The sequence below is a fragment of the Chelmon rostratus genome, chromosome 16, assembly GCF_017976325.1.
Source record: "Chelmon rostratus isolate fCheRos1 chromosome 16, fCheRos1.pri, whole genome shotgun sequence".
Lineage (NCBI taxonomy): Eukaryota > Metazoa > Chordata > Actinopteri > Chaetodontiformes > Chaetodontidae > Chelmon > Chelmon rostratus.
Genome location: NC_055673.1, coordinates 20,058,647 through 20,082,104, shown reverse-complemented (window position 1 = coordinate 20,082,104; position 23,458 = coordinate 20,058,647). Strand labels below are relative to the sequence as shown.

Here is a 23,458-nt window from a genome sequence, read left to right as displayed (position 1 = left end):
TCAGTTGTTAAATCATGCAAAGCTAGAACAGACCTATGATCTGGCAGGTATGAAATATTTGCCATTTGGAACATGTGAGGGGCAGCACTGTGCGAGGATTTTAGCATGGATTTATCATGTTTACAACATGAGTCCACTGAAAGAGTTTGAGAAGCGGTGATTCTTCAGCTGACCTGCGCTTCAGCAGACAGATAATGTCTTTCACACCTGCAGTCGGGTTCATTCTTTCTGGTGCAGTACGTGTTCACACTTATTTATTGCAAACGAACCAAGATAAACATGTCAGTTACATTGATTGGACAGTTTTGGAGGCTGTTATCCTGCATCAAAAGCCCATCATGCGGACCCACATGAGCAAATCAAATTGTGGTGTCTGACAGCAGGTCATGCATCACGTTACTGCGCCTCATGTGTATATTAATGGTTTCACACAGAGCTCAGGAAGAATGATAAGCATTATTAGTATTATTAGACAGCAAAAACTAAGACCCACGTCTCTAAGCAGTCTCAGTGTGACTGTGTGGGCTGCTCCAGAGTTTGATTGACAGCTTTCACACCAGTCCAAATGAACCAAACTACACAGGGAAATGCACCAGAGTTTACTGCAACTGAACGAAACAGGTGTGGTATGAAAGCACCCCACGATATCCTGACTTTCAGTCAACATTGTAGGTCAAGCTTCAACATGCTTCTACACAACTACACTTCCCATAATGCAAATTGCTAGTATTTTTGGTTAGATCCTCCCTTCCAAGTAAATGCCCCTGTCTTTCAAACTTCATGTGCGGTTTCCCTGATGACATCACAACACGTCATGGATAAACAGATGCATTAATTACAGAATCATTTTCTATCGTCAAAGAAATGTGATGTCAATGTTTTCTCTTTTTCACTCTCTACCTTTGATGTGTACAGAAATAACAGACATTCGCTGCATCCAGAAAAACTGTACAGTCTTGCAGAGCTATAACATAAGAGCTGTGCTAGCGATGTTCCTCTGTTTAGTACTGACTGCAGATTCGCTCATAAATGATCTTAAATGTATGGATTTGTCCTCTGGGCCTCAGTTCCATCTCTCCCTTCTCTGTAAACTAAAACGCCGTTGGTGTAGTGCTACACTACTTTGCATTGACAGGAATTACCCTCAGTGGAGACATGCAGCTTCTTCCACTATCAACTGAGGCACAATAAACTCCCCCTTTTACTGTATGGATTGTTCCTAGCATTCGGTGGCGGGGGAAACACAACCACAGTCTGTGTAGTGGAACTCCCAGACAAGCCTCCAAGCTTGCGCTGTATTAATTTAATCTGCATGTTTGGCAGTAAATACAGGTTCAATAAAATTCAGGCTACTTTATACAACGAGGGAGGAAAGTCTCTCTTCAACAGTGTAAAATACTAAGTTTAAAAAATGTTTTATGCTCATCCAGTCATCTAGATATTTGATTTTCCAGTTTCCACCTCCAGTTTGACTGGACTGATGTGACGGGTGCAGCTTGCTTCACAGCTCCTCAAAGTCACCTCTGTGATCTTCCAGTCCGTTTGTCATTCATCTGTCAGTCACAGATGCTAATGAAGAGTGCATCCTTTGTTTGTCATTGAGGCTGTGGCCCGACTGTTAATGTAACTAGAGAGAAATAAAAGCCAACTCTAGCCATCGTTTTACTGGACAATTATGGTGGGTTGAAATGTTTTGAAATGTCTATGATGATGCTCTAATAATTCATTCAAGCGTACAATTGGCCCACATAATCATGGATTAGAGGCACTGTGGAGTTTTCTGGGAGTTGCACGCACTTGGATTTCATCATCAAAGAGTATCTGTTCAATTAAGAAGTGCCAAGTGGAAGTATGGAAGCTTCCTCGTCCCGCTTGCATAAGATTGGCACCTAAAGGGCGCTTGCTCTTGAGAGAAAGCCTTCGCACGTCTCATGGTTGGTTTTAAGCCTCACTTCACCCTGCACTCTGCATCCACAAACCGTTTGTGTTGTGAAAAATGTGCTGAATAAAGAATGTACAGCGTTGGCAAATTGCTGTTCCTGTGCAGCTCCTGTGAAGTTTACTGTAATACAAGAATGCAAAAGTCGAACCAGCCAACCAGAAGAAGAAAAGAACATACTCGGCTGTTGTATTTGTCGTCATTTTGACCTTGAGAAAGAAAATAAAGTAGATAATTACTTAGATTATTTAAGAAAGTATTGACTTTCAGATATATGAGCAAGTTTCTTTATTGATTTAGTTTAATGATTGTTTAATCCATGTCATTTATCATCTGATACGATTGAGGGTCACAAAATTGCCCTCATATGACTTCAGCCACATTTGGATATGATTTAATGTAATTTAATTTATATAGCACCATCCAAGAGCAGAGCATCGCACATCAAGTGCTTTACGAAATAAAAAAGAGACCCGATATGAATACAGACTCAGGAAGATTAAGACACTAAGTACTAGAAATGAAATTACAGTAGAATAGAAAAATAGTACAAAGGCAAGTCTAAACAGCTGGGTTTGATTACTAATGATGGTATTAATAGATACAGTAGACGTCAACTCAGTACCTGGGTCACAATAAGCATGTGATTTCTTTATCTTTCTCTATTTAACTAGCTAGCCGGTGCAGCTATTCAGCTGTACTGAAGCAGTTTGCATCCATAGCGTTTTATGCTTAATTGTCTGTCACTGTACCACAGGGGAACTTCAAAGAGTCAGCAAGATGACGCGTCAGGGTCCAGCCAAGACGACGAGCAGCCGGGGCCGTCTCGACGGAAGCGGCAGCCGAGCATGTCAGAGACTATGCCTCTGTACACGCTTTGCAAGGAGGATCTAGAGAGCATGGACAGAGAGGTAATCTACCTTTACTGACTAACTTATAAGATAGATAAAACATAACAGAAAGTGTGCAAACATGGCTTGGTTTAGAATATATTAGTTGCTGTCTTGTGTGCACAGATTTGAAGCTCCCACATAAAGGAGTTGTTTGGACTTCTCTTTCACGCCGTCTTTCCCGTTCCTTACTTGTCTGATAAGAGCTTTCTGATCTGCTCTCTCGTGCTGATGGCGCTGGAATAAAGTATTTATTTACACGCTCAGCACTTACTGCTTGCTTACTCCACAACAAACGATTCACTACACAAACCACTTGCAAGCGGTTGCATGGTGTGTTGACCAAGGTTAGGGGTCAATTGCTGTAACTGCTTTGTGAGATAAATATTATTGGTATTTGTGTGGTTGGGCTGCAGGGATTTCCTTGTAAGGTTTTTGTCGCCATGGTGCTCTGTCAGGTAGGCTGTGCCGTTTGCTACATGACCCAGTGTTGTCATTTGCTAGTACATCTCATGTGTAAGTTGGTTTGAAAGATCAGATCTCCCTGCATTGTCATGTCACTGTCTAATGTAACTAACAGAAAAATGTGCAATGAGATCTGTAAACAGCAGTGAAATCATCAGAGCAACACACCCTTTAATGCTGCTTCTTTTTTATATTTCCAGCTCGCTATCCAGTCTTAATATTTAAAACCTTATGCTGTCATGTCAGTCTCCTTTCTGCATTTTCTTTTTTTTTTCCATCCTTGCAAGGCAGGTGACATGATTACTAATGTCTGAGAGCTGTGCACCTCCTGCTTGGATAATACTCTTTAATGGAGTCTCAATTCTGCTAATGCTTCAGTGGGGGGAAAATGTGCAAAGTAGATCCTTGAAATCTGTCAAGGGCCTCTCAGCAGGTGATTATTCCACGGAAAGAGCTTTGTGGCTCGTTCACATGGTACACGACATGTGACAGGCCATGCTTGAAGACGTCACATTTCGGCTAGTGATAATTACTTTGTCTCTCATGTAGTGGGAATATCTCATTGGAACACTGCGTTGGCCACCACTCACAAGTACTTTCATTTTACTTTCATTTTTCCTTAAAAATCACCTAAAAACCTAATAATATCCAATATTCTGTACTGTAAAGTGCATATACTAGTATATATGATTTTGAATCTGATTTAATATATATTATAGCCATCTCAAATTCACTCACCGTTCTCATCAACCTTGTTTCTATGTGCAACAGTGGAATTATTGTGTTTTTTGTTGGTAGGAAAAATAACTTCTCAGTACAGCTCTTATGTCCTTTTAAATTTCTATGCATGTATATGCAAGACATTTACTGCATAGGGGAGTAATGTTGATGAAGCTAATGTGCTGCAAACGTTTAAGTCCGGCTATGAGCCAGTGAAGCAGAGGCAGGAAAAAAGAGCCTTTGCCTTTTATATTCAGAATGACACAATGGATTTGGATGAGAAACTATGAATATAAAGGAAAAGCAATGTTTTTCTGAAAAAAATAAAATAGAATAAAGAACAAAATACTTATTCAAAGAAAAGTATGTTTGTGGCTTTAACACATGATACACATCCTGCAAGGAAATTGGACTTTGTTAAGTAACATTTAATTGAATGATCTGGATGTCACTGTGATTGGGCATGCTTTAAGTGACAAACTCACTCCAGTTACTGAAATGCAGAGCAGTCTGCCCAGCTATTAACTCAGTTGAATTCTGAGGTTAAATAAGTCGTAGCTGCAGGCGACAGCTCAGTCTGAGAACTGCTGTGCCGACTTTCTCCTACACTTCTGTCTTTAAAGAAGATGCGGGGTCGCATCCCATCTCAAAGCCAGCTATTTAACATTTCACCTTTTCATTTTTTATCCATATCTTATCATCTCATATTATCATAAATAAATCTTTTTTGAGTGCTTGGGGATGACACTAATGCCTGGATCATTAGTGTCATCCGATCATCGTGAACGATGATCGGGTGTCTATACCCATGTAGTGTGACATGCTAAATGACCTCTGGTTGGTAATTGTTCCTGGTACAGCTCATATACAACAGCTTGCAAAAACAAGACATATTTTCAAAGATCACTTCTATGTTTGTGCTTAATAGACATCATAATAAATGCAGCCGGAAGCAAACAGGAAATTGTGTTTCTATTATTAATCTGGAAATGGTACATGGGTCAGGCCTTTGGTATGCTTGTCTGAGCCGGGATGGTCGTACTGGAAAATGTTCTGTGTGTCTCTATTTTTAGAGAATAAAAGGAGAGAATGTGGTATTTGAAAAGCATATTCTTCATACTGATATGAATACATGTAAATATTAACAATATGTTGCGAACCTTCAAAATACCCAGCTTCGATTCACTGTTGATGATATGGATAAATCTGATGTTTATCATCAGTGAGGTTCTCGAGCAGAAGTCGTTTTACACTAAGAATAAAAATGGCACGATAGGAAATGTTGGCCGTTGCGACAGCTTTCAGCAAACTGAGTGCAAAAGAGGTGTGTGTCATATTGATAATATGTAATATCTTACACTTCTGAAAGTATCTTGCGCGACACAGATTTTCTGATATTTTATTGTCAAAATTAAGGAGGGTTAGCCTCCGATGATAATCTTCCATATCATGAACAAGTTGACAGTCAGTGCCACTAATGTGGTAATTATTCATCCTCTGTGAACTCCTACAGAGAGGATGTCTATCGAGCCCCTGTTGTCACACTCTATAGTAGGAACTTGCCAGAACTACTTCATCTCCACTTTTAGTGCCAACGTATTGTGCTTTTATGTTACTATTAATCAGTACCATTATGCAAAAAAAAACATTGTCATGGTATCATGGACTTAACATTAATTTTCAATCTTAATTAAAGGCCAGGCTGTTGCTAATGCAGCACTATCATAGCTGAAGATCGAGTTGGTTAATGAGGTGTTCAGCGCTCACCCTGGGCATTGTTTCCAAAACACCATCAGCACTTATTGTGTAAATGTGGCATTTAGAAGGCTTGAGCACAGAGCTGAGAGAAGTTCACCAGTGAGCGGAGAAGATTTGATCATGCTTTGTCCAATGTGGTTGTTTTTGTCGCATAAAAAGCCACTGTCCCTTCTGTTGGTTCAGGGAAAGGCTTTTTCCTTTCATTTTGAAGTCATAAACATACTCTCTGAGTTGTAGTCTATTCAAAATGAAAATTTCAGTAATGTTTAATTCATACAAGAGTTCTGCAAGGGTTCTGCATACTCTTACCTCGACTAAGATTTAGGAATTTCTGTCAGGCATCATCATATTGTCGAAGTAGGACTAATTACTTCTTGCAAATGTAACTAAATCCTTGTCCACCATCCTTTGTACGGTAGAAAAAACAAATAAATTGACTTGAAGGAAGGGTCCTTTGTAGATACACTGTATTTCAAATGTCATCCTAGTCAGGATGCCTTAGCTAAAGGGCAGTCTGTGACGTTTTAAACACTCTGGATGTTCTGGGCAAAGGGAAGGAACCAGTCCTAATTGGTTGGAGCAAGGTACACATCTGAGTCACGTCGACAGCCTCACATTTAAATGTCACCAGCGGTTACATGGTGGTATGTGTCGATTTACCTGGAGCAACATGTGCAGAGTTGCCCGGCAAAGAATCACAGCAGTGTACCAACTGGATGACCTTTCTTTGAAAGCGCTGTTCCCTTCTTGGCTGTGTGATGATTGAGTTTGGCTGGATTCTCTTTCGTCTGCTGCTTTCATGAACACGGTAATGCAACATATGGATTATCAGTCGTTAGTTAGATATTTGTCCGGTAAGGTTGCCCTGTGTAGTAGTCCACTCTAGAAATGTCACTTTTTCAAAAACTCCAGATGGAACAAATTATAATTAATGCGTATTCGTTCACAGTCTTTGGAACACAACCCCCATTATCTATTTCAAAACTGAGTCTTACTTAAAAGACAATGTTGCCTAGGCATAACACATTTTCTGTCGTTTCCCAGGAAGGTGAAGGTATACCTACCTACCCTACTCCTCCTCTGATTGGTTTATCCTGACCATTCTCACCTTAAACACAACCAACGCAACCCACAAAGGCAGTACTAGAGGTAGATTAGGGTGGGTCATGACTGCAGTGGACAGTCATGAAAAGGTCTATTGAGGGATATGACTTTGCTTGGTTCTCTGTTACTCTAATCTGTATTCCCTTCCTGCACAGCATCAAGTCAGTTCTCTGTGTTTGATCTAATCTGTGTCAGCTTCTTTAAATATGTAATAACAATATGTAAATAATTACGAATCCAGTTGTTAATTTTTGTGGCGTACACAAAATCCAGTATTGTGTTCCTGCACCATTTCACTATTAACACAGCTGAATGTGAATGTAAAATCGGCTGGGTTTGAACTTGTGCTCGAGTTAATATTGCAACTGCCCTCATTTCTGTGGGACAGTACATCTGTCAACACCTTTCAACTGTTCTGGCAAAGAAATGAAAATGAAATGAAATCCTGATGAGTTTAGGCTGCGTGAGTTAATGAGAAGTGAATGATTATAATACCTGTGAAGATTTAGACACAGGTCAGTGTTGGTGTGACATGTGTGACGCCATAGAGGCCCTAAGAGACATGGCTCATTAAGCCTGGGATCATAGGAGATCTAATACAGTCATCAGTCACAGTGATCTGCCCTCTCCCTCCGCCTGCAGGTATCGATCTCCCACATCCTTGGTGAGATATAATCCTTGGGTTACTGTGGAGGACAAGCTTCTGCATGAGTCTGCAGAATATAGACCCTATCAGGGAATGTTTGTCAGATTATGAAGATGGATAAAACATTGCAGGTCACTTTTAGTAGTTTCTATGTAGCACTTTACTTGACGTAGTGTTTTGTAATCAAATGTATAATGTCTTTATTTGCATCCTCCTGTAAATTGGCCAAGTATTCCTTTAGTCTTAATCCTCTTAAAATCTTCTAAAAATAAATAGTAATGTTGCTGTATGACTCGACCAGTGTCCCTGAAGAGGTCTGAGAAGTGTAGACTTTGCAATAAAGCATGATAATGTGTTTTTAGTCGGCTGCATCCCATGGTAGTGTTGTGGCTGGTGTTGTTTCCTGCTATGGGTAATACTACCAAAAGAAATCTAGTATGCAGTATATGAAAGCCCTTATTGCTCTTGGGCATCAGGCTTGTAATTACAGCTTTAGTGTGAAGAGTCACAGCAGTCCCAACAGAGCTTCCACAGATATAAAATAACTCACGGTTTGAAGGATTTGACTCAGCTCATGATGAGGTTTCTGTTGATTTAAAAGCGTCATTTAATTTGTCTCCGCTTGCCTTACAGTCCCTCGTTCACTTTGGCGCACTGCTCTTTCTCATCTGACCACGCTGCCCCGGCCTGATGCGAGCGCTGCCTGTCAACTCAACATTTCACAGGCGGCATCAATATCACGGCCCAGGCTCTGATAAGACATGAAGGCTGAGGAATGTAGAAATGCCAGGGTGATAATTGCATTTGTTTGGTGTAGAGTCTTCTGAGATTAAACATGGCAACTGATGCTTTTTCTAAGCCCTGCAGAGCAGATGAGTAGTAGAGGTTATGATGAGACCGTGTCATTTGGGCTGTACCACGCCTGATTGAATGGTGTCAAATGCTTATTTGTTTGAAACCAGAACACTTGAAACAGCAGGTTTTGACAGGGCTGAAAGCAATGGTCAATTAAACAAAGCTGAACTTTTTAAATGTTCCTTCAGGCTGTGATTTAGGGCTGAAACTGTCAGCTGATTAATCGTCTAAAGTTGGTCACAACACAGCACACTATGGCTGCACCTCCTCATTATCTCATTACAGACTCATCCATTAATTACTTTCTTGATTAATGGTTTTGTCTGAAAAATAAGGAACAATTTGTCCTGCACAAAAAAAAATCAGTTTGCGATCACAGAACAACAAATGCTCACATTTGAGTGGTTGGAACAAGGTAATATCAAATGCTCTTCAAAATAATAGCAGATTAATGTTCTGGTAATCGGCCTATCAATTCCCTGACTAATTATTGCAGCTCTACAGCAGACTTGAAGGCCACTATTATTCCAATGATGCAGAAAACATGGATGAAATGCAGAATTAAGTAATACAAATGGAATCAACTGTAAAAACTGCATATTATCACAGAAATTGCCAAAATATGGATGCAGTTTATAAAAATTGGGGTTTTCCCTACCATTATAAGAGATGTTTTTTTTCCACATTATTCTAACACTTTGTAGTCCAAAAGAAAATTATATGTGTTACACCTCAAGAAGGGCAAATATTATAAATAGCCAAATAAACAGGAATATGCTGCTGTGATTTTTTTGTGCATTTGCTTAAGAAAATGACTGAAACAATTCATAGTAACAGTAAAGCTGAACTCATCAGTCTGTTGCCCTGAATTCAGGACGTGGTGCTGTCCGTGGTCCTGAAAATGTTCATGTATTTCACTGAGTTTTATAGCCACAGTTTAAAAAGCAGTGAGTTACAGAGTATCAGACCAGTTCTACGGGGTCAAGTGCAGTCAACCATCATGCCCACACAACCCGCAAATTACTGCTTCTAGGCAAGCCGCTCCATCATCCAAACCAGACTCCATCGTCTGTCCCTAAACCTGGCGCTATGAATATTCTTTCTGCTCTGCTTTCCATTTGGACACAGTCCTTGGCAGCCCGACAGAAATATCCTCAGACATCTGACTGTTTCAAGATGTCCACTTTCTCATCCATTCTACTAGGACCACGCTGGTCAGGGAATTTTTCTGAAGCGTACGGATTCAGAAAAGTGCATCATTGATATAAAAACTCTTTGAAATGTGAAGTCTCTGAATGAACTGTGGAGTGTTTCGTGTTTGAGGCTGTTCCGTTGCACAGTAATGTTTTCAGTTCAGCCTTATGTAACTACCCTTAACTAACCTCAGCTGCAGCGTAGCGCATCTTTCTGAGACGGCGCTGAAAAGAAGCCAATATCTTCCCGTTTGCAGAGCCGCTTATGAATTCCTGCTCTGAAAAGATGGTCGTTTTTTTCTGCATTTGAGAGCCTCCTTCATGTAGGAGTAGGCAGAGGTGGAGTAAAGATGTCAATTCTTGTTGTGATTGTTCCCATCAGAATGGGACTTGGCCGTGGTTCAGTAGCTGTATGGCATTTAGCCTGTTGATGTGACCCTGAGCCAATGAACAACTCAGGTGAATACATGAGAAGGAGGCGGTCGAGGTCTTTGTGCTCTCGACTCGCCGGCCCCACCACTTTTTTAATTCTTAACTTTTTTTAATTTCTCAACTTTTCTTTTGTGGGTCTGTCAGTACTGCACTGTGTCCTCATGTCTTACCTCTCTACTCACACATTTGCATTCATTTGCTCTCGCCCTGAGCATCAGGTGAGCTTTTCTTTTATAAATGCAAAGCCCATCTCTTCCTCTGAGCCCACATTAAATGACCCGTCAACGGTCTTGCTCCACTCAGCAATCAACTGTCTGCCCTATCACCACCCCTGACTACCTTTCGCAGATGGAGTGAGTAATTTTGGCAGGGAATAAAGCTTGTTATAAACCCCCGTCAGTGGGAATTGGCTATGCAAATTCCTCCCTGTGCAGTCCTCAGTCTTGTACAATAACCCAGTGCAAGCAGAAATTGGTCAGGACAATGAGTGCTGATTGACTGGCTGCATGGAGATGGTATCCCGCTCCACCTGTTCTCCTGTGGATTTTACTGGCAGCTGTACTATTGTGTTTCTTCCGAGTTATTTTAATGTACCGAGACATTGATATTTTTCTTTTAAAGCCATACCTGAGCTGAACCTGTACTCTTCAAAAACTTTGGGGGAAAACTCCTTTGCATGCCTGAAAGTTTCTACTCGGCTAACTTCTTTGCAAGTGAAGCTCTGCAGTGCTTACCGAATGCAGCCGATTGCTGCGTCAGCCAGCAATAATCTGCTGCATGTTCTCACTCCTCGTAGATGTGCGCTTTTCATAGCCATGTTCGTTCTGTCAAAAAGCAAAAAACAAAAAAACATTTTTGACACATGCATGACAAGAAATCCGGATCAAATCACAAGCATCAATAAACTTTAAGGCTCAAATCTGTCAATTTGTACAGAGTAAGATGTTACTGTTACTTAATGAAAGCCGTTCGTTACGGCTGCTGTTTTTCTTCAAGTTGGCCTCGGCACTAGCTGAGACTCATTGCTGTGGGCAACAGCAGTTCACTGCTCCCACAGTAACAGCTACTCCTAATTGCCAGCTTTCATTTAAAATGAATGACTGTTGGCTCCTTTTGCTGCACATGAATCTTTCAGTGCGAGTAACACCTCAGGCCAGATTTGAGCCCGTAGTTAAAATATCAATGTCCAGAATTTAGAAGTGAAATCTTAATAGCCTCGCTGGACAGGAAATGCCTAATCTGCTTTCATTGAGCTTGATGTATGTTTTTATTTGTGAGTTCGTGTCAGCCCCAATATGTTCTTTTTTTTAGTGCATAAGAGGCATGTGATCAAATGATGATCAACATCCTTTTGTCCTCTGTTTCCTGTTTGCTCTTCTGTCCTCTGCATCTGGTACGTCCTCCTTAAAACGGAGAAATCATCACAGTAGCCCACAGGGTAGTTACAAACAGTGCTTAACACAGTAGTGTAGCAGCTAAAGCCTTTAGCCAAAAATAAATCCTATGCCCTGGAATTACACTTGTACTAAACTCTATTTGCAGCCTGCCGTGATGAGACCAGTAGCCTGACTGTAAACTAGCTTTGGGGGGGTGCCGTGCTGTGCTTTGAAGAGTTTCATGGTGCGCTCTTTACTTGCCCTTTGATTACAGCGAGGAAACGGATGCTGTGGGAAGTTTGCCATGCTGTTTGTGGGGGATTGTTAATGCTTCCATTTCTGCCAAGGTTATGAGACCCTTCCTGACACAGTGAACTGTAGATTGGCTTTTAAAGGGCTGTGATCAGAGGCAGACATGGCTGCACTGGCCCTATACTGTACAGTGCCTGGGAGGTATTTGCCAGTAGTAGATAAGAACCTCTCTGATCCATACACACAGCATGGACGTGTTTTGCCTTTATAAATTAGCTTTTGCCACTGCGTGGTGTCTAAGAAACGGACCAAAACCGCTTCCTTTTCCTATTTCTGCAGAAGTTTTTTGTTGCTGACTCAGAAGTATGTCAAAGTAGTTTTCTTAACTATTGAAACCATCATTCTTTTCGGACTGAAATGTGAATTCTCACTTTTTGTGTAAGTAAATACACTTTTTCCATTTTACAATAAAGGATAAATAAAAAATACAATAGATCGATAGATAATACTATTTTTGGAAATGTTAGTGGAAATAATGTCAAGGCTTCAAGCCTCTGATTGGGCGTTTCTAATCGCATTGGTTGAGAGTCAACACCGCTAGGAGACACACGGTGAGCTGGCTTTTCACCACGTAGTGTTGGTTATATACCATGAATGATGCAAGACATCTGTCCCTTTATAGCGTTCAACATTCTCCACTTGGAAAACTGAATCAACCTGTGATAAGTAGCTTACACATCCAAGATGATGTTCGGAAAGGGAAAGCTAGTTAGCCCTGCTTGATAATGTCGGCACTGACTCCCACTGAACAGTACTTTGTACGATTATATACTATTCCAACACCTGCTGAGTCATGGGCAGCTTATGAAGGAGGGGGTGTGGCTAGCATTACCTATCTCCCCTTAATGGGTCCAGTTGTGATAATGACAAATGAGCAGTGTGTCAAAACTCACAACAACAGGTAGTCCTGTCACGGTCACGGTACGTCACAGTAATGTACCGAGTTACAAAGCGAGTGCTCAAATGACAGATGGCACAAAGCAACACCCAACAACACAGGTCCCCGGCTGGTTGACTGTCGCGTGGCCGTTGGAATATAAGTGTTATTTTTAGTGCCCGCCTACACAGATATCGCATGAATCAGCACAGTGTCAGTCAGAACCAAACGTGATGTTTTCATTAATGAAATGCTTGACTCGTATCATGCACCTGCTTGTTCATCTGTCAGTGATCAACCTGCTAACATCTATTGACCTCAAGTGTCTTTTTCAGCCCACTTTTTATAAATATCTGTCTGCATCTGCATTTTATGAGCTGTCAATGTACACTTTTTCTGTAGGCCACTCTGCTGTATGACAGCCAACCTATGTCCCTCTTAAATTTGTCTGTGTTCAGCTCTCTTTATATTTTCACTGTTCTGACTGAAGAATAGGCCTCCTTTTAAGTCTTTAGCAGCTGTCACGAAAGCAAGGCCGAATAGATTGTCACAGCACCAGAGGGAGATACTGATGGGGGGAAAATAGCATGAGAGGAGAAACATTTTAGTGGAAAAAAGCTATTTGCGTTGAGATGAAATCTTAAATTGTGTGTTGCTGATAGTTCAGGAACAAACAAAACCCCTTTCTTCTTTGTATCCTACCTTTTGTTGGTACCCTGCGGGGGCATTCTCATTTAAATTTGATGCAGCAAATGGAATTGGAGGACGACCAACACCGACCTAACACGTTCAGTTTTTTGTTCCGTTTTTATTTCTCCATCAGCCCTGCCTCAGGCACGTTTACCTTCTGTCTCTACCAAGGCACCCTTTGGCTGTCCAAATAACCAACAAGGCTGTAATGAGCCTGGCTTTTTGCCATTAATGATCCTGGCTCTGGCCCCAAGAGAGTGTCCCCCTGCATTAATCCCACTTTTCCCTCAGCTAGATGCTACTAATGAGTCAGTGAATGAGATGCTGCATATTTGCTGTGGCAATATTCACCTCAGATTTCCATTGATCTAATCGGTGTCAGTTGGGTAACCTGCTCTAAATGGTCAGTAACCTTGGGGCATTATAAATAATGAGCAGCTCAAAGAATACAAGATTGATGGGCTGGTGGAGCTGACAATTTTGCCTTCTATAGCCGACAGGATGTCCCACTGGACAGATTAGTGTTGTTATATTTGGCTCTGGATTGTTTCCTCATGGTATAAATTTGATGTGATGAGTTTATTACCCTGCCTCAAACATTATTCCACCTGCGGGAGGATCAACCCCTGTTCAGTGTTTTATGTGTTACTATAGGTCTGCAATAAAGACGAATTTTATGACTGATGATAATGTTTGGTTTTGGTTTAGACTTCAAGCATCAAAGACTTGATGTAACTTTGGTCATTTTTGAGCTGGTAGTTTGTGGTCTTGTATTGAGCAGCATTATATTATACATATTTTTCATTGTGTCCAATACTTGGCAAAACAACCCAATCAACCCATGAGTCTTGGGTTGAGAACTTGACCGATAAACCAGCTAAACCGATATTATCTTATCTCAGTCATCTACGCATATATGTATGTTAATCAAAAATGTTTGTTACGTTTTTATGAACAAATCCAGATTCCAAAACTTTGCGACGCAGTCTAAAACATAAATAAGACAGAATATCATAATGTGGTAATTCTTTTTGGCATATACTCAAGTGAAAACTATACAAAGACAATATATTTTGTGTTTGATCTTATTAACTTCATTTATTTTTGTGAATATATGCTTATTCTGACAATAAGCATATATTTTCAGTCCAAACTAAAGGCTGGGAAAGTTGTGGAACGCAACAAAAACACCTGTTTGGATCATTTCACAGGTAAACAGGTGGATTGGTAACAGGTGATCGTATCATGATTGGGTATGAAAGCGGCATCCTCAAGAGGCTTAGTCGTTAATAAGCAAGGAGGTTGAGCGTGTTGTGGTTCACCACTTTGTGAACACATGATGGTATAAAGGATGTCACTACGTGGGCTCAGGAACACTTTGTAACACTGCTGTCGTTAAACACAGTTTGTTTGCACATAGTTGCCTTCTGCTATTATTCATGTTTTACGCAGCGTCCCAACATTTTTGCAATCAGGTTTTTAAATGAAGGAATATCTGCCAATAAAACGTTAAAAATAAAACTTAAAAACGCTCAAATACCAGTGTTGGTATCGGCCTCCAAATATGCTTATTGGCTTTCTTTCTGACAGTTGGGTGATAAATTGATGCCACTCTCATAGCCATACAGTAAATATGTAACTCCCACCAGCAGCCAGCTACCTTAGTTTAGCACAATGGAAACTGGAAAGAGGGAAACGGCTGGCCTTGCTCTGTCTAAAGGTAACTAAATCAGCCTACCAGCATCTGGAAAACTGGCCATTTATCACATTATATGTTGTTCATTTTATCCATTAAAAATACAAAATAATAATAATGACGTTGTGTTTTTGGGGCTGTTGTGTGGCTGTGACTGTTTTTTTTTTTTTTTAACCTTTGGACAGAGCCAAGCTTGCTGTGTCTGTCTTTTGTGCTAAGCTAACCAGCTGTCGGCTGTGGCATCATATTTATTTCAGACATTAGATGTGAGAGTGGTGTTCATATTGTCATTTAACAATCGGCAAGAAAGCGAATGGGCATATTCTAAAGAGCTCCTATCAAACAGTTTTGTCTTGTGTTTTTATGTAAAAATATTGGCTGATATTGTTTTTTTTTTTTAACTCTCAAACATCACTGGCATTCAAAATCTTTCATCAGTCAGAGACTAAACTGACTAAAGATGACAGAACTTTTGGCCTCAAGTTCAGTCACCTTCCAAGGTTACAATACACTATGTTCACTTAAACACATACAGATGATCCTTTTTTCTTTGTCTTTATTCCCCAAAAATAGGTCGACGACATTTTAGGTGAGGAGAGTGACAATGAAAGTGAAGGCAGAGGGAAGGAGAAGCCAGGTAATGAGGAGGTGGAGGATGAAGAGGAGGAGGAGGAGCAGCAGCAGCAGCAGCAGCAGTCAGGAGCTGGACAGACAGCAGGAGGAGGGCCTGGTCCTCAGGCGCTGGCTGTGGAGGAGAGGATCCAGACACCATCTACTGAAGCCAGTCTGCCGAGTAGTGTGTCAAGGTGAGACACAGAACTTTATCTCAGAATCCACCTTTCTATCGAGGGCAGTCATTTGCTTTAGCTCCTTTCAGCGTTCCCTCTTCACTGACCGTTTCTGTGCCATGACTGCTGCCTTCGTCAGCACAAGTAAAACGTGGTGCATGAATATCATAGAACTATCTTTCCGTCTGTCTCCCTGTAGCCCAAATGTTTACTATTACGTGTTTCCTTTATCAGTACCTCAGTGCCATCACTGCTGGCACTCTCCTCTCTCGCTGCTGAGCCTCTATATCTTACATAAACACCTCCAGGCGAGAAGGATGCTTAACTTAAATTGCAGTTGGCAAGAATCTAAATCCAATGAGAGTCCTTGCAAAGGTACTGTATATTTTAATGTCTTACTTCTCCAATGACTGTTATCATAACACGCCACTTAATCAGGGCAACCATGCTGAAGCCAGACGGTCTGGCCGGTTGCCATGGAGACAAATTTCAAACAGACAGCAGGCAGCCGATGAGTGCTTACTGAGAATCTCTCCGTGCTGGTAGACGGGCCTGAGTTGAGCCGAGCTGTTTGATTCGGTCTCTGCTGACAGATTATTTTGTTGTTGTTTGTACGTCCTTAGCATTGCAATATTACTGTGCATTCATTTGAACCTTATGCAGTCACAAGTCTCGCCATGTTGAAAACATGAACACAGTAAAGGGCATGAAATAGACTTCCAGTCCAGACCCAAGTAAAAAACAGTATTACAGATGATATGGCTACATGGACATCTCTCTCACCTGTCATGGTTTAATCCTCTCACACACATAATGTGCATTTCTGTAGTTACTGCTTTGGTGTATGATTGCAATGTAGTTGCATATTACTGCATGATCTCTAAGTTCCATAGCTAAATGACTTTGACCGGGCCGTGTTTGAAATCCTCCTCAGAGTTTGAACGCTCTGGTGTCATGTTTACAACCGCACTATGTGATGATTTTAAATATGTCTCACCTGACACCTGTGGTGGCTTTATAGAGGACTGATCTTTATCGGTGGTCTCTGTTTAGTTTTATCTGGATAGGTGAGATAATGCAGTTGTGCTCTCTAAAGGGGAAGTGAATGAATACAAAGAGTGTTGGCCATTGGCAAAAATAACCTTGTTTTTTTCTTGTATTTATTCATAAGCACAGTAATTTAGTATCCTCCAAAATGTTGAAAAAGTCTGCACACCTGAATATGTGACAGGTGCATCAGAGGAAACACAACTTGAATAAGAAATGAGAAAACTTTGGCACACTGTCTGATATAATTAATTCATGACATTTAGGTGTGTTTGGCCTTATGGTCCATATTTAAAGAATTTACAGTACATAGAGCTGCCTCGGTTATCCAGTGAGGACAACAGATTAGTTCAAGTGGCGAGCAATGAAGCAACCTACCAACTATTTCACACATTAAGACACAGGGGTGCTCCCTGCAAAGTGAACTCCAGTAGGATGGGCTTCTTTATATTCTGACTATGTCCAGCATGTGCTTGATGTGCATCAGTGTCTCTTTTCTTGCCATTCTCAATCTTTTGCTTTATGCCGTTTTGATCTTTGAATACATTTTGCTTACCTGAATCGCTTGCTAGCATCAGAATACTCTGGTGTCTTTATTGTTCTTAAATTAGTCTGAAGATGTCTCCAGAATCACTCCCTCATTCACTCAATAACTTACTCTATAGTGAGCATTAAAGTTTTTTGTGCTGATGTTGAAATTGCCATGACCTATATTTTATTTTCACTCAATCAGAGTGATGTTGTATGCAGAGTTTCCAGTTGGTGCCGTTCCACATGTTTTGGATTTCAATGTGCTGGATTAAAGGGAAAATTTCCAATCAAATTCTATTCAATTATGGACCCTGTTTTCCATGTTTTTGTGTCCAAGTGACTAATGGGGACAGTTTTTGAAGTTTGTCCAATATTTAGTGACAGCCAGCAGCATTTAAATGCCCTGCAATGTAATTCCTCTGGGTGTCACATCTGACAACATTATGGAAAGGATCCCAGCAAAGATATCTTCTTGTTAAAGAGTAAGATCTTGTTTAGCCAAAAACAGCTGTTATATCACTCTGGCCAAAGCCACCAGACTGCATTCACAGAAACATCATTTTAGCATTGAAAAAAACGCATTTTATCCAAACGTGACAGAAACAAAGTAGAACTCGTCTTGCTCGTCTTTTTACTTTTGCAACAATTATCACTAGCTCCGGTTTTGAGAGAGGGCGGACATCAGAGAAGCAGCGGGGGAAGCAGCGTGTAGAGCCGGAATAGTTTCACATCTAACTCTGGAATTGTTTTCACCGGACATTATGACCGGAGACATTTAAATATGTCAGACTTGAACTGATTTTCCCTGTTAAAAAATGCTAATTACTGAACAACGGAAACTCCAGTTTTGTGACTCCTGTCTGTCATGTAGTACATTCAGCACAGCCGATATGGTGGTGCTGCTCTTCATTCATTTTCACAATTGAATGTCTGGACTTTTTCACAGTTGGAATAACTCAAATTTGGAACATTTGTTGACAGACCTCTTTCATGTGTAAAATTTGGACCTGTCATGTACTTGTCATAGCAGGAAAAGTACCGATGAATGATGTCAATGCCCCCGTCCAGCAACTATTGCTATGCAGCAGTTAATGCTGTTGTTAGTTACACCTGTGTTTGACAAGTCCAGATGTTGGCTGGGAAAAGATGTATTCACTCCCAAATTTCAACGGATAGATTTAATAAAAGCTGTCGCACACTGGTTGGCTAAACTAAAAAAGTCACAACCTCTAGTTTTGAGCTCCTCTGTAATTGCCCTATTGCTGCACCGCTGCACCTCTTCTTCCAGACTCGGGTTTCCTGGCTAGAATCCATGTTCAGCCTCACTGCTCGACTGTCAGAGCTTAAAATAAGAAATACCTTGTGTGGGGTGTTTTTCTCCACCGGAGATACACTCAGAAACGTCTCTCATTTTTTCTGGATAGTCATGGTTGTGACTCAGTGTCCATGGCTACCCAGGCCTGAGCAGTCAGCAGCAGGATGATTTTCCTCCTCGCTCCTCATTGTGGACCCGTCAGTCCGTCTGTCACCTGGGCCGACGCCTTTGGTTGCTGCTAACGAGTCGAGCCTGAAATACACCGTCCTCTGTGTTGTTTAGCTGTTGTTGAAAACCTCTGGAAGCCCGACTCCAGTCTGTGCAGTTGTACAGAGCAGCAGCACATGATTAGGCAACCTGAGACACAAGAAGAAGAGTGTATGCTGGATTCTGAAAGCACCGTCTGCAGAAAGACACTAGTGACATAGAATAATAATATCACTGCTTACCTGGTCATGATTCTCCTCTGTGCCCTCTGTCTTTCTCCTCCGCCTTTCAACCACGATGATGCCCGGGCAACTCTTTCTGGTTGTATGTTCAACTCAGGAATGTGCTTTTTATGGTTAGCTTTACATTTAGCAGCCTTTCTGACATTTATTTTGATCACCAAGAAACTGCTTTTGGTTCCGTTTGCTCAAATCAGAATTCCAAACATGGGAAGAAATGTCTTTACATCAATTCTCAAACATCAGTATCATGCACTAATTTGGTAACGCTGCGCCTAATTCACACCCGGCCATTTCTGTCCCCTGCCTTGGCTGTGCTTTAACTCACACTAACTCACACATTACTGCAGGAACCCTGTATGAATAAAAGAACTGAAGTCCCTGCGCACTATAAGAGCAACATAAAAATTAAATATTTAAAAGCAGGAAAGACATGCTTGCAAGCTGTCTTGTACAATTATACAGTCCATTTTGAACAACAATGTTTTCTTAAAGGAATACTCAAACTAAAAATAATTTTTCATCAATTACGCACTCCCTATAGGCTGGAATAAACAAGAACAAAGAAGTGTTTATTACATTCCTTCAAGTAACATGGAGCACACAAAAGTTCTGCACCTTCCATAAAGCTACGGGACTCACAAGAGACAGATTTTTAAAATAATTATCAAAATAAAAGCAATAGATGCCAAGATATCATGCCTTTGTCTGGATCATTCTCCAGAAACGCTGCATCCTACATTTCCCATCATGCCACCTAATAGCTTCTTTCTTTCGACCCCCACTTGCCTCCTGTGTACCCACTTCTTCCAACCTCACACCCCGAGGCTGTAACGCAGGCTCCCGTTAAAAAGTTAAAATCCCTCATCACAGTTAGAGCAGCTTGCTCCTGACAAACTTGGGATGTAAAATTAGTGGTGTGCCTCTTTAACAACAACAACATAATATTAAAATATCATAAAAAACTAGAAGTGAGGACATGTCAAACAACACATGCAGCATAATCTGTGTTACAGATTTGCATGTTTAGCAGGTTTCCAAACACATTTATCTTCACTTCAGCATTGCCAAGTAGAACACTTTCACTTGACACCAGAGCATTTATCAAAAAGGCATGATGAGGTTTAATCCTGGGTCCAGCTGGTGAGGACGTACCTTGAATTTTCTCACAGTGGGAAGTACAAGTGCACTGTATATTCTGTAAGAGTAACCACAGGTTTTCCAGCCTTGTACTGGAGTTACATAAAAAGAAAAAAAACACCCACCTAACAGTCTGCCAGACCGCCTTAATGTAATTCTCCTGTATGACAGAAAAGAATTTGAATGTATTGTTGCCCAGTGGGCCATTAGAGGCATACGAGTCATATAGCTGCTTCCTGATTTAGACATGACTCCTGGGGAGTCAGGGTATTAGCTACTGTAGATGGCCGTCATCATGCCCACAGTTTGAAAAGGAGCAGGAGTAGCAGTGTAGGAAGCCTAGTAAAATACTGCTGTCAAGATAGTCAGTAAATGTATTTTAGCCACCTAAAACAGCCCAACTTAAATAATCAATGTTAGTTTAAGTGTATACTGCATTTAGTTTGTTTTTACCACTTAAACTTAGAGTCACACAGCTCTTTCTTGTGTAGTCGCTCCCTCCAAAACCACCAGACGCCATTGACAAAAGCGTTACTTTTACAACACGACTTGATCGGTTAGTTTGTGTCATCGTGTGAATTCGATGAGTTCAAGTTTGGAGTCACCGTACTCACACAATAACACACACTAACTAACTGATTGAGGCAGTGGTAGACCAGCATTCTTGTGTTCTGCAAAGTAAAATGACTGTTTCTGTGAAAGGAGTCTGGTGGCTTTGGAGAGAGCGATATATCGGCTTCAGGTTGTGGTCGGAAAGGATTGTCTGACGGCAAAATAAAGGGTGAAAATATTCTAAATATAGCATACATTTAACTGATCGATTGATTTACTTTATCTTCTTTTTTGTGGCTAAACTCACTAAGGATAAGTACATCATACAACCCAACTTCAGAAAACCCAAACCATGCCTTTTAATGGCTGCCATTCAGTCAGTCTCCATCGCTGTTTCACCACTTTCTTATATTTGGCACAAAGCAGACATACACCTTGTTGCTAAGATACTGTAGTGAGGTGAATGTCTCTGTTTTGTTCTCACCATCATTCAGAATCTGCTCTTGCCTTCTCTCTTGTTTCCATCTAAAGTTAGGATATTATGTAATATTTAAATCTCTACATGAGGTATGAGACACAGTGTTTTTGTCACTTTGAAGTTATGTGATTGGCTGTAGCTACTGTCACAATGTGTTTAAAAAAAACTATTTGCTGATGGAGAAACACTGATTGTTATCACCATCAGACTGGGTCTTCCTTTGCTTGTTGATCTTGCAGAAGGCCTGAATGATCAGAATAATAGAGAAATACATACGGAGCCAGAACGTGCAACGCTTCTTTCCTACTCTGCTTCCAGTGATCAGCACCTCACTGCAACCCATGGTGTGCCTCTACTATTATATATCCATGTTGTGAAAACAATGTTGCTCATATTTCTGTTCATTCTACTGTAATCCAATTAAAAGCACTAAAGGTAGCTCTGGAAATGAAACCATATCCACTTTCACGTGATTTATTGGATATCTTGTATAGATTTCTGATACATTTAGGCGGCTAACTGCATGCACATGATAATGTCTTGCTTATTTTCTATTATCATGTCTTTTTCTTCATTTGAGACCCATCCTACTAAGCATGGAGGATTTTACACCCACACACTGCCAGGTTAAATCAAGTAACAATCTGGTTTAGTAGAAATTAAGCAGTACTGTGGGTCCCGAGGACCAGTGTTTGCAACCACAGTTTGAGGCAAATCAAAATAATTAGCTTCAACAAAGGTGCTACAAAGATGATTTATCTTCCTGTGCATTATGAAAAGGATATTCACAGACAGCTTCTTGAATGTCATCGCGCCGTACCGTATAAGCCCTGCAAATCTTTTCACTTGGATAATTACATGCTCTGTTTTTTTGTTTTTGTTTTTTTAATCCATTAACACATGATGGGCTAAAATGAATGTGCATTTGGCTAATTCCACTTTTTTTGTTTTGCCAATTTAAAGTTATTTTGATGAATCAATTTTCTGCCTCGTGGCACATACCATGATATCTGCAAACCCTTGAAGTCTTCTTGAAGTCAATTTCAGGCCATAAAATGTCTTAAAATGCTATTTTTAAATATAAAAGGTCTCGAATTTTGAGATGATGCCCAGACTCAGAGAAGTCACATCGGCCCACAGGATTTAACGTTACATATTTAACTATAAGTCACCAGGGCCATTTTGTCCCCATTTTACAGCCTTCTGTGTGAGGATGAAGGAGGCGATGGAACTCCTGTGCAGTTACAGATGGGGGGTTGGTTGTTGTTTTTCTTTTGTTGTCTTTTTTTAGCCCATGTCTCATTGTGTGCTTCATCAGGGATTAGTGGAGGTATTGGGCTGTAAAATTTCAGCCTTCAAACAGAAGGTTTCTCAAATTAAGTTATTCTTAAAGTAATATGAACAGTCTGAATAATTGATAATCCTCCCTGGCAGGAACTGCAACACTGAATGTGCATCTAACAAGGCATATGTAGGCTTTTAATGAAGACTGGATCACTTGGGATTCTGAGCATTTTCCCCCCTCAGACCTCTGTCTTGTTTCTCTTGCCTAATAAGAAAGATGTCAGCAGATGCTGCAGATGTGTTGTTATGTTTCATATATATATATATATATTTTTTTTTTTTATTTTATTTATTTATTTATTTATTTATTTTTTTGAAGGCTGAAATTTTACAGCCCAATACCTCCACTAAAGAACCCTGCTAAATGACTGTATATATATATATATATATATATATATATATATATATATATATATATATATATATATATAGATATAGATATATAGATATAGATATATAGATATATAGATATATATATATATATATAGATATATAGATATAGATATAGATATATAGATTTGGGATTCAGTGTCTTGTTTTGTCTTGTTGAAGTGTGCAAGACTAACACCAGATTGTAGTTTCAGTTCTTCCTGTATGTTTTGTTGTGAATGACCTTTCAGTCATTATCCATTATACCAATGAAGTGGATATCCGTTGCACATTGTGTACACTAGACGAATGTGACGACAAGATAGTTCATCTGGCAGTAAGGAAATGGGTTTAATCAAGCATTGAGCATTGCAACGGTCAAAGATAGAAATATTCCTGACAGACTGCATTGGCAAAAAATGAAGGGCTTTGACTTTACAGCTTTTTAACCATCATCCTCAAATCATATGCAGGTTTTGAGCCGAAGCCAATTTC

At 40.4% G+C, this 23,458-nt stretch overlaps 1 protein-coding gene across 1 annotated transcript in view; it reads left to right on the top strand.

The window, feature by feature from the left end:
* The window catches only part of ctdp1 (CTD (carboxy-terminal domain, RNA polymerase II, polypeptide A) phosphatase, subunit 1), a 62,943-nt gene that overhangs the window by 15,844 nt on the left and 23,641 nt on the right, over positions 1-23,458 (top strand). The window contains exons 11-12 of the mRNA XM_041955242.1: positions 2,697-2,850; positions 15,527-15,759. Of these exons, the coding sequence (XP_041811176.1) occupies positions 2,697-2,850; positions 15,527-15,759 (387 nt within the window). The remainder of the gene's footprint in view (positions 1-2,696; positions 2,851-15,526; positions 15,760-23,458) is intronic.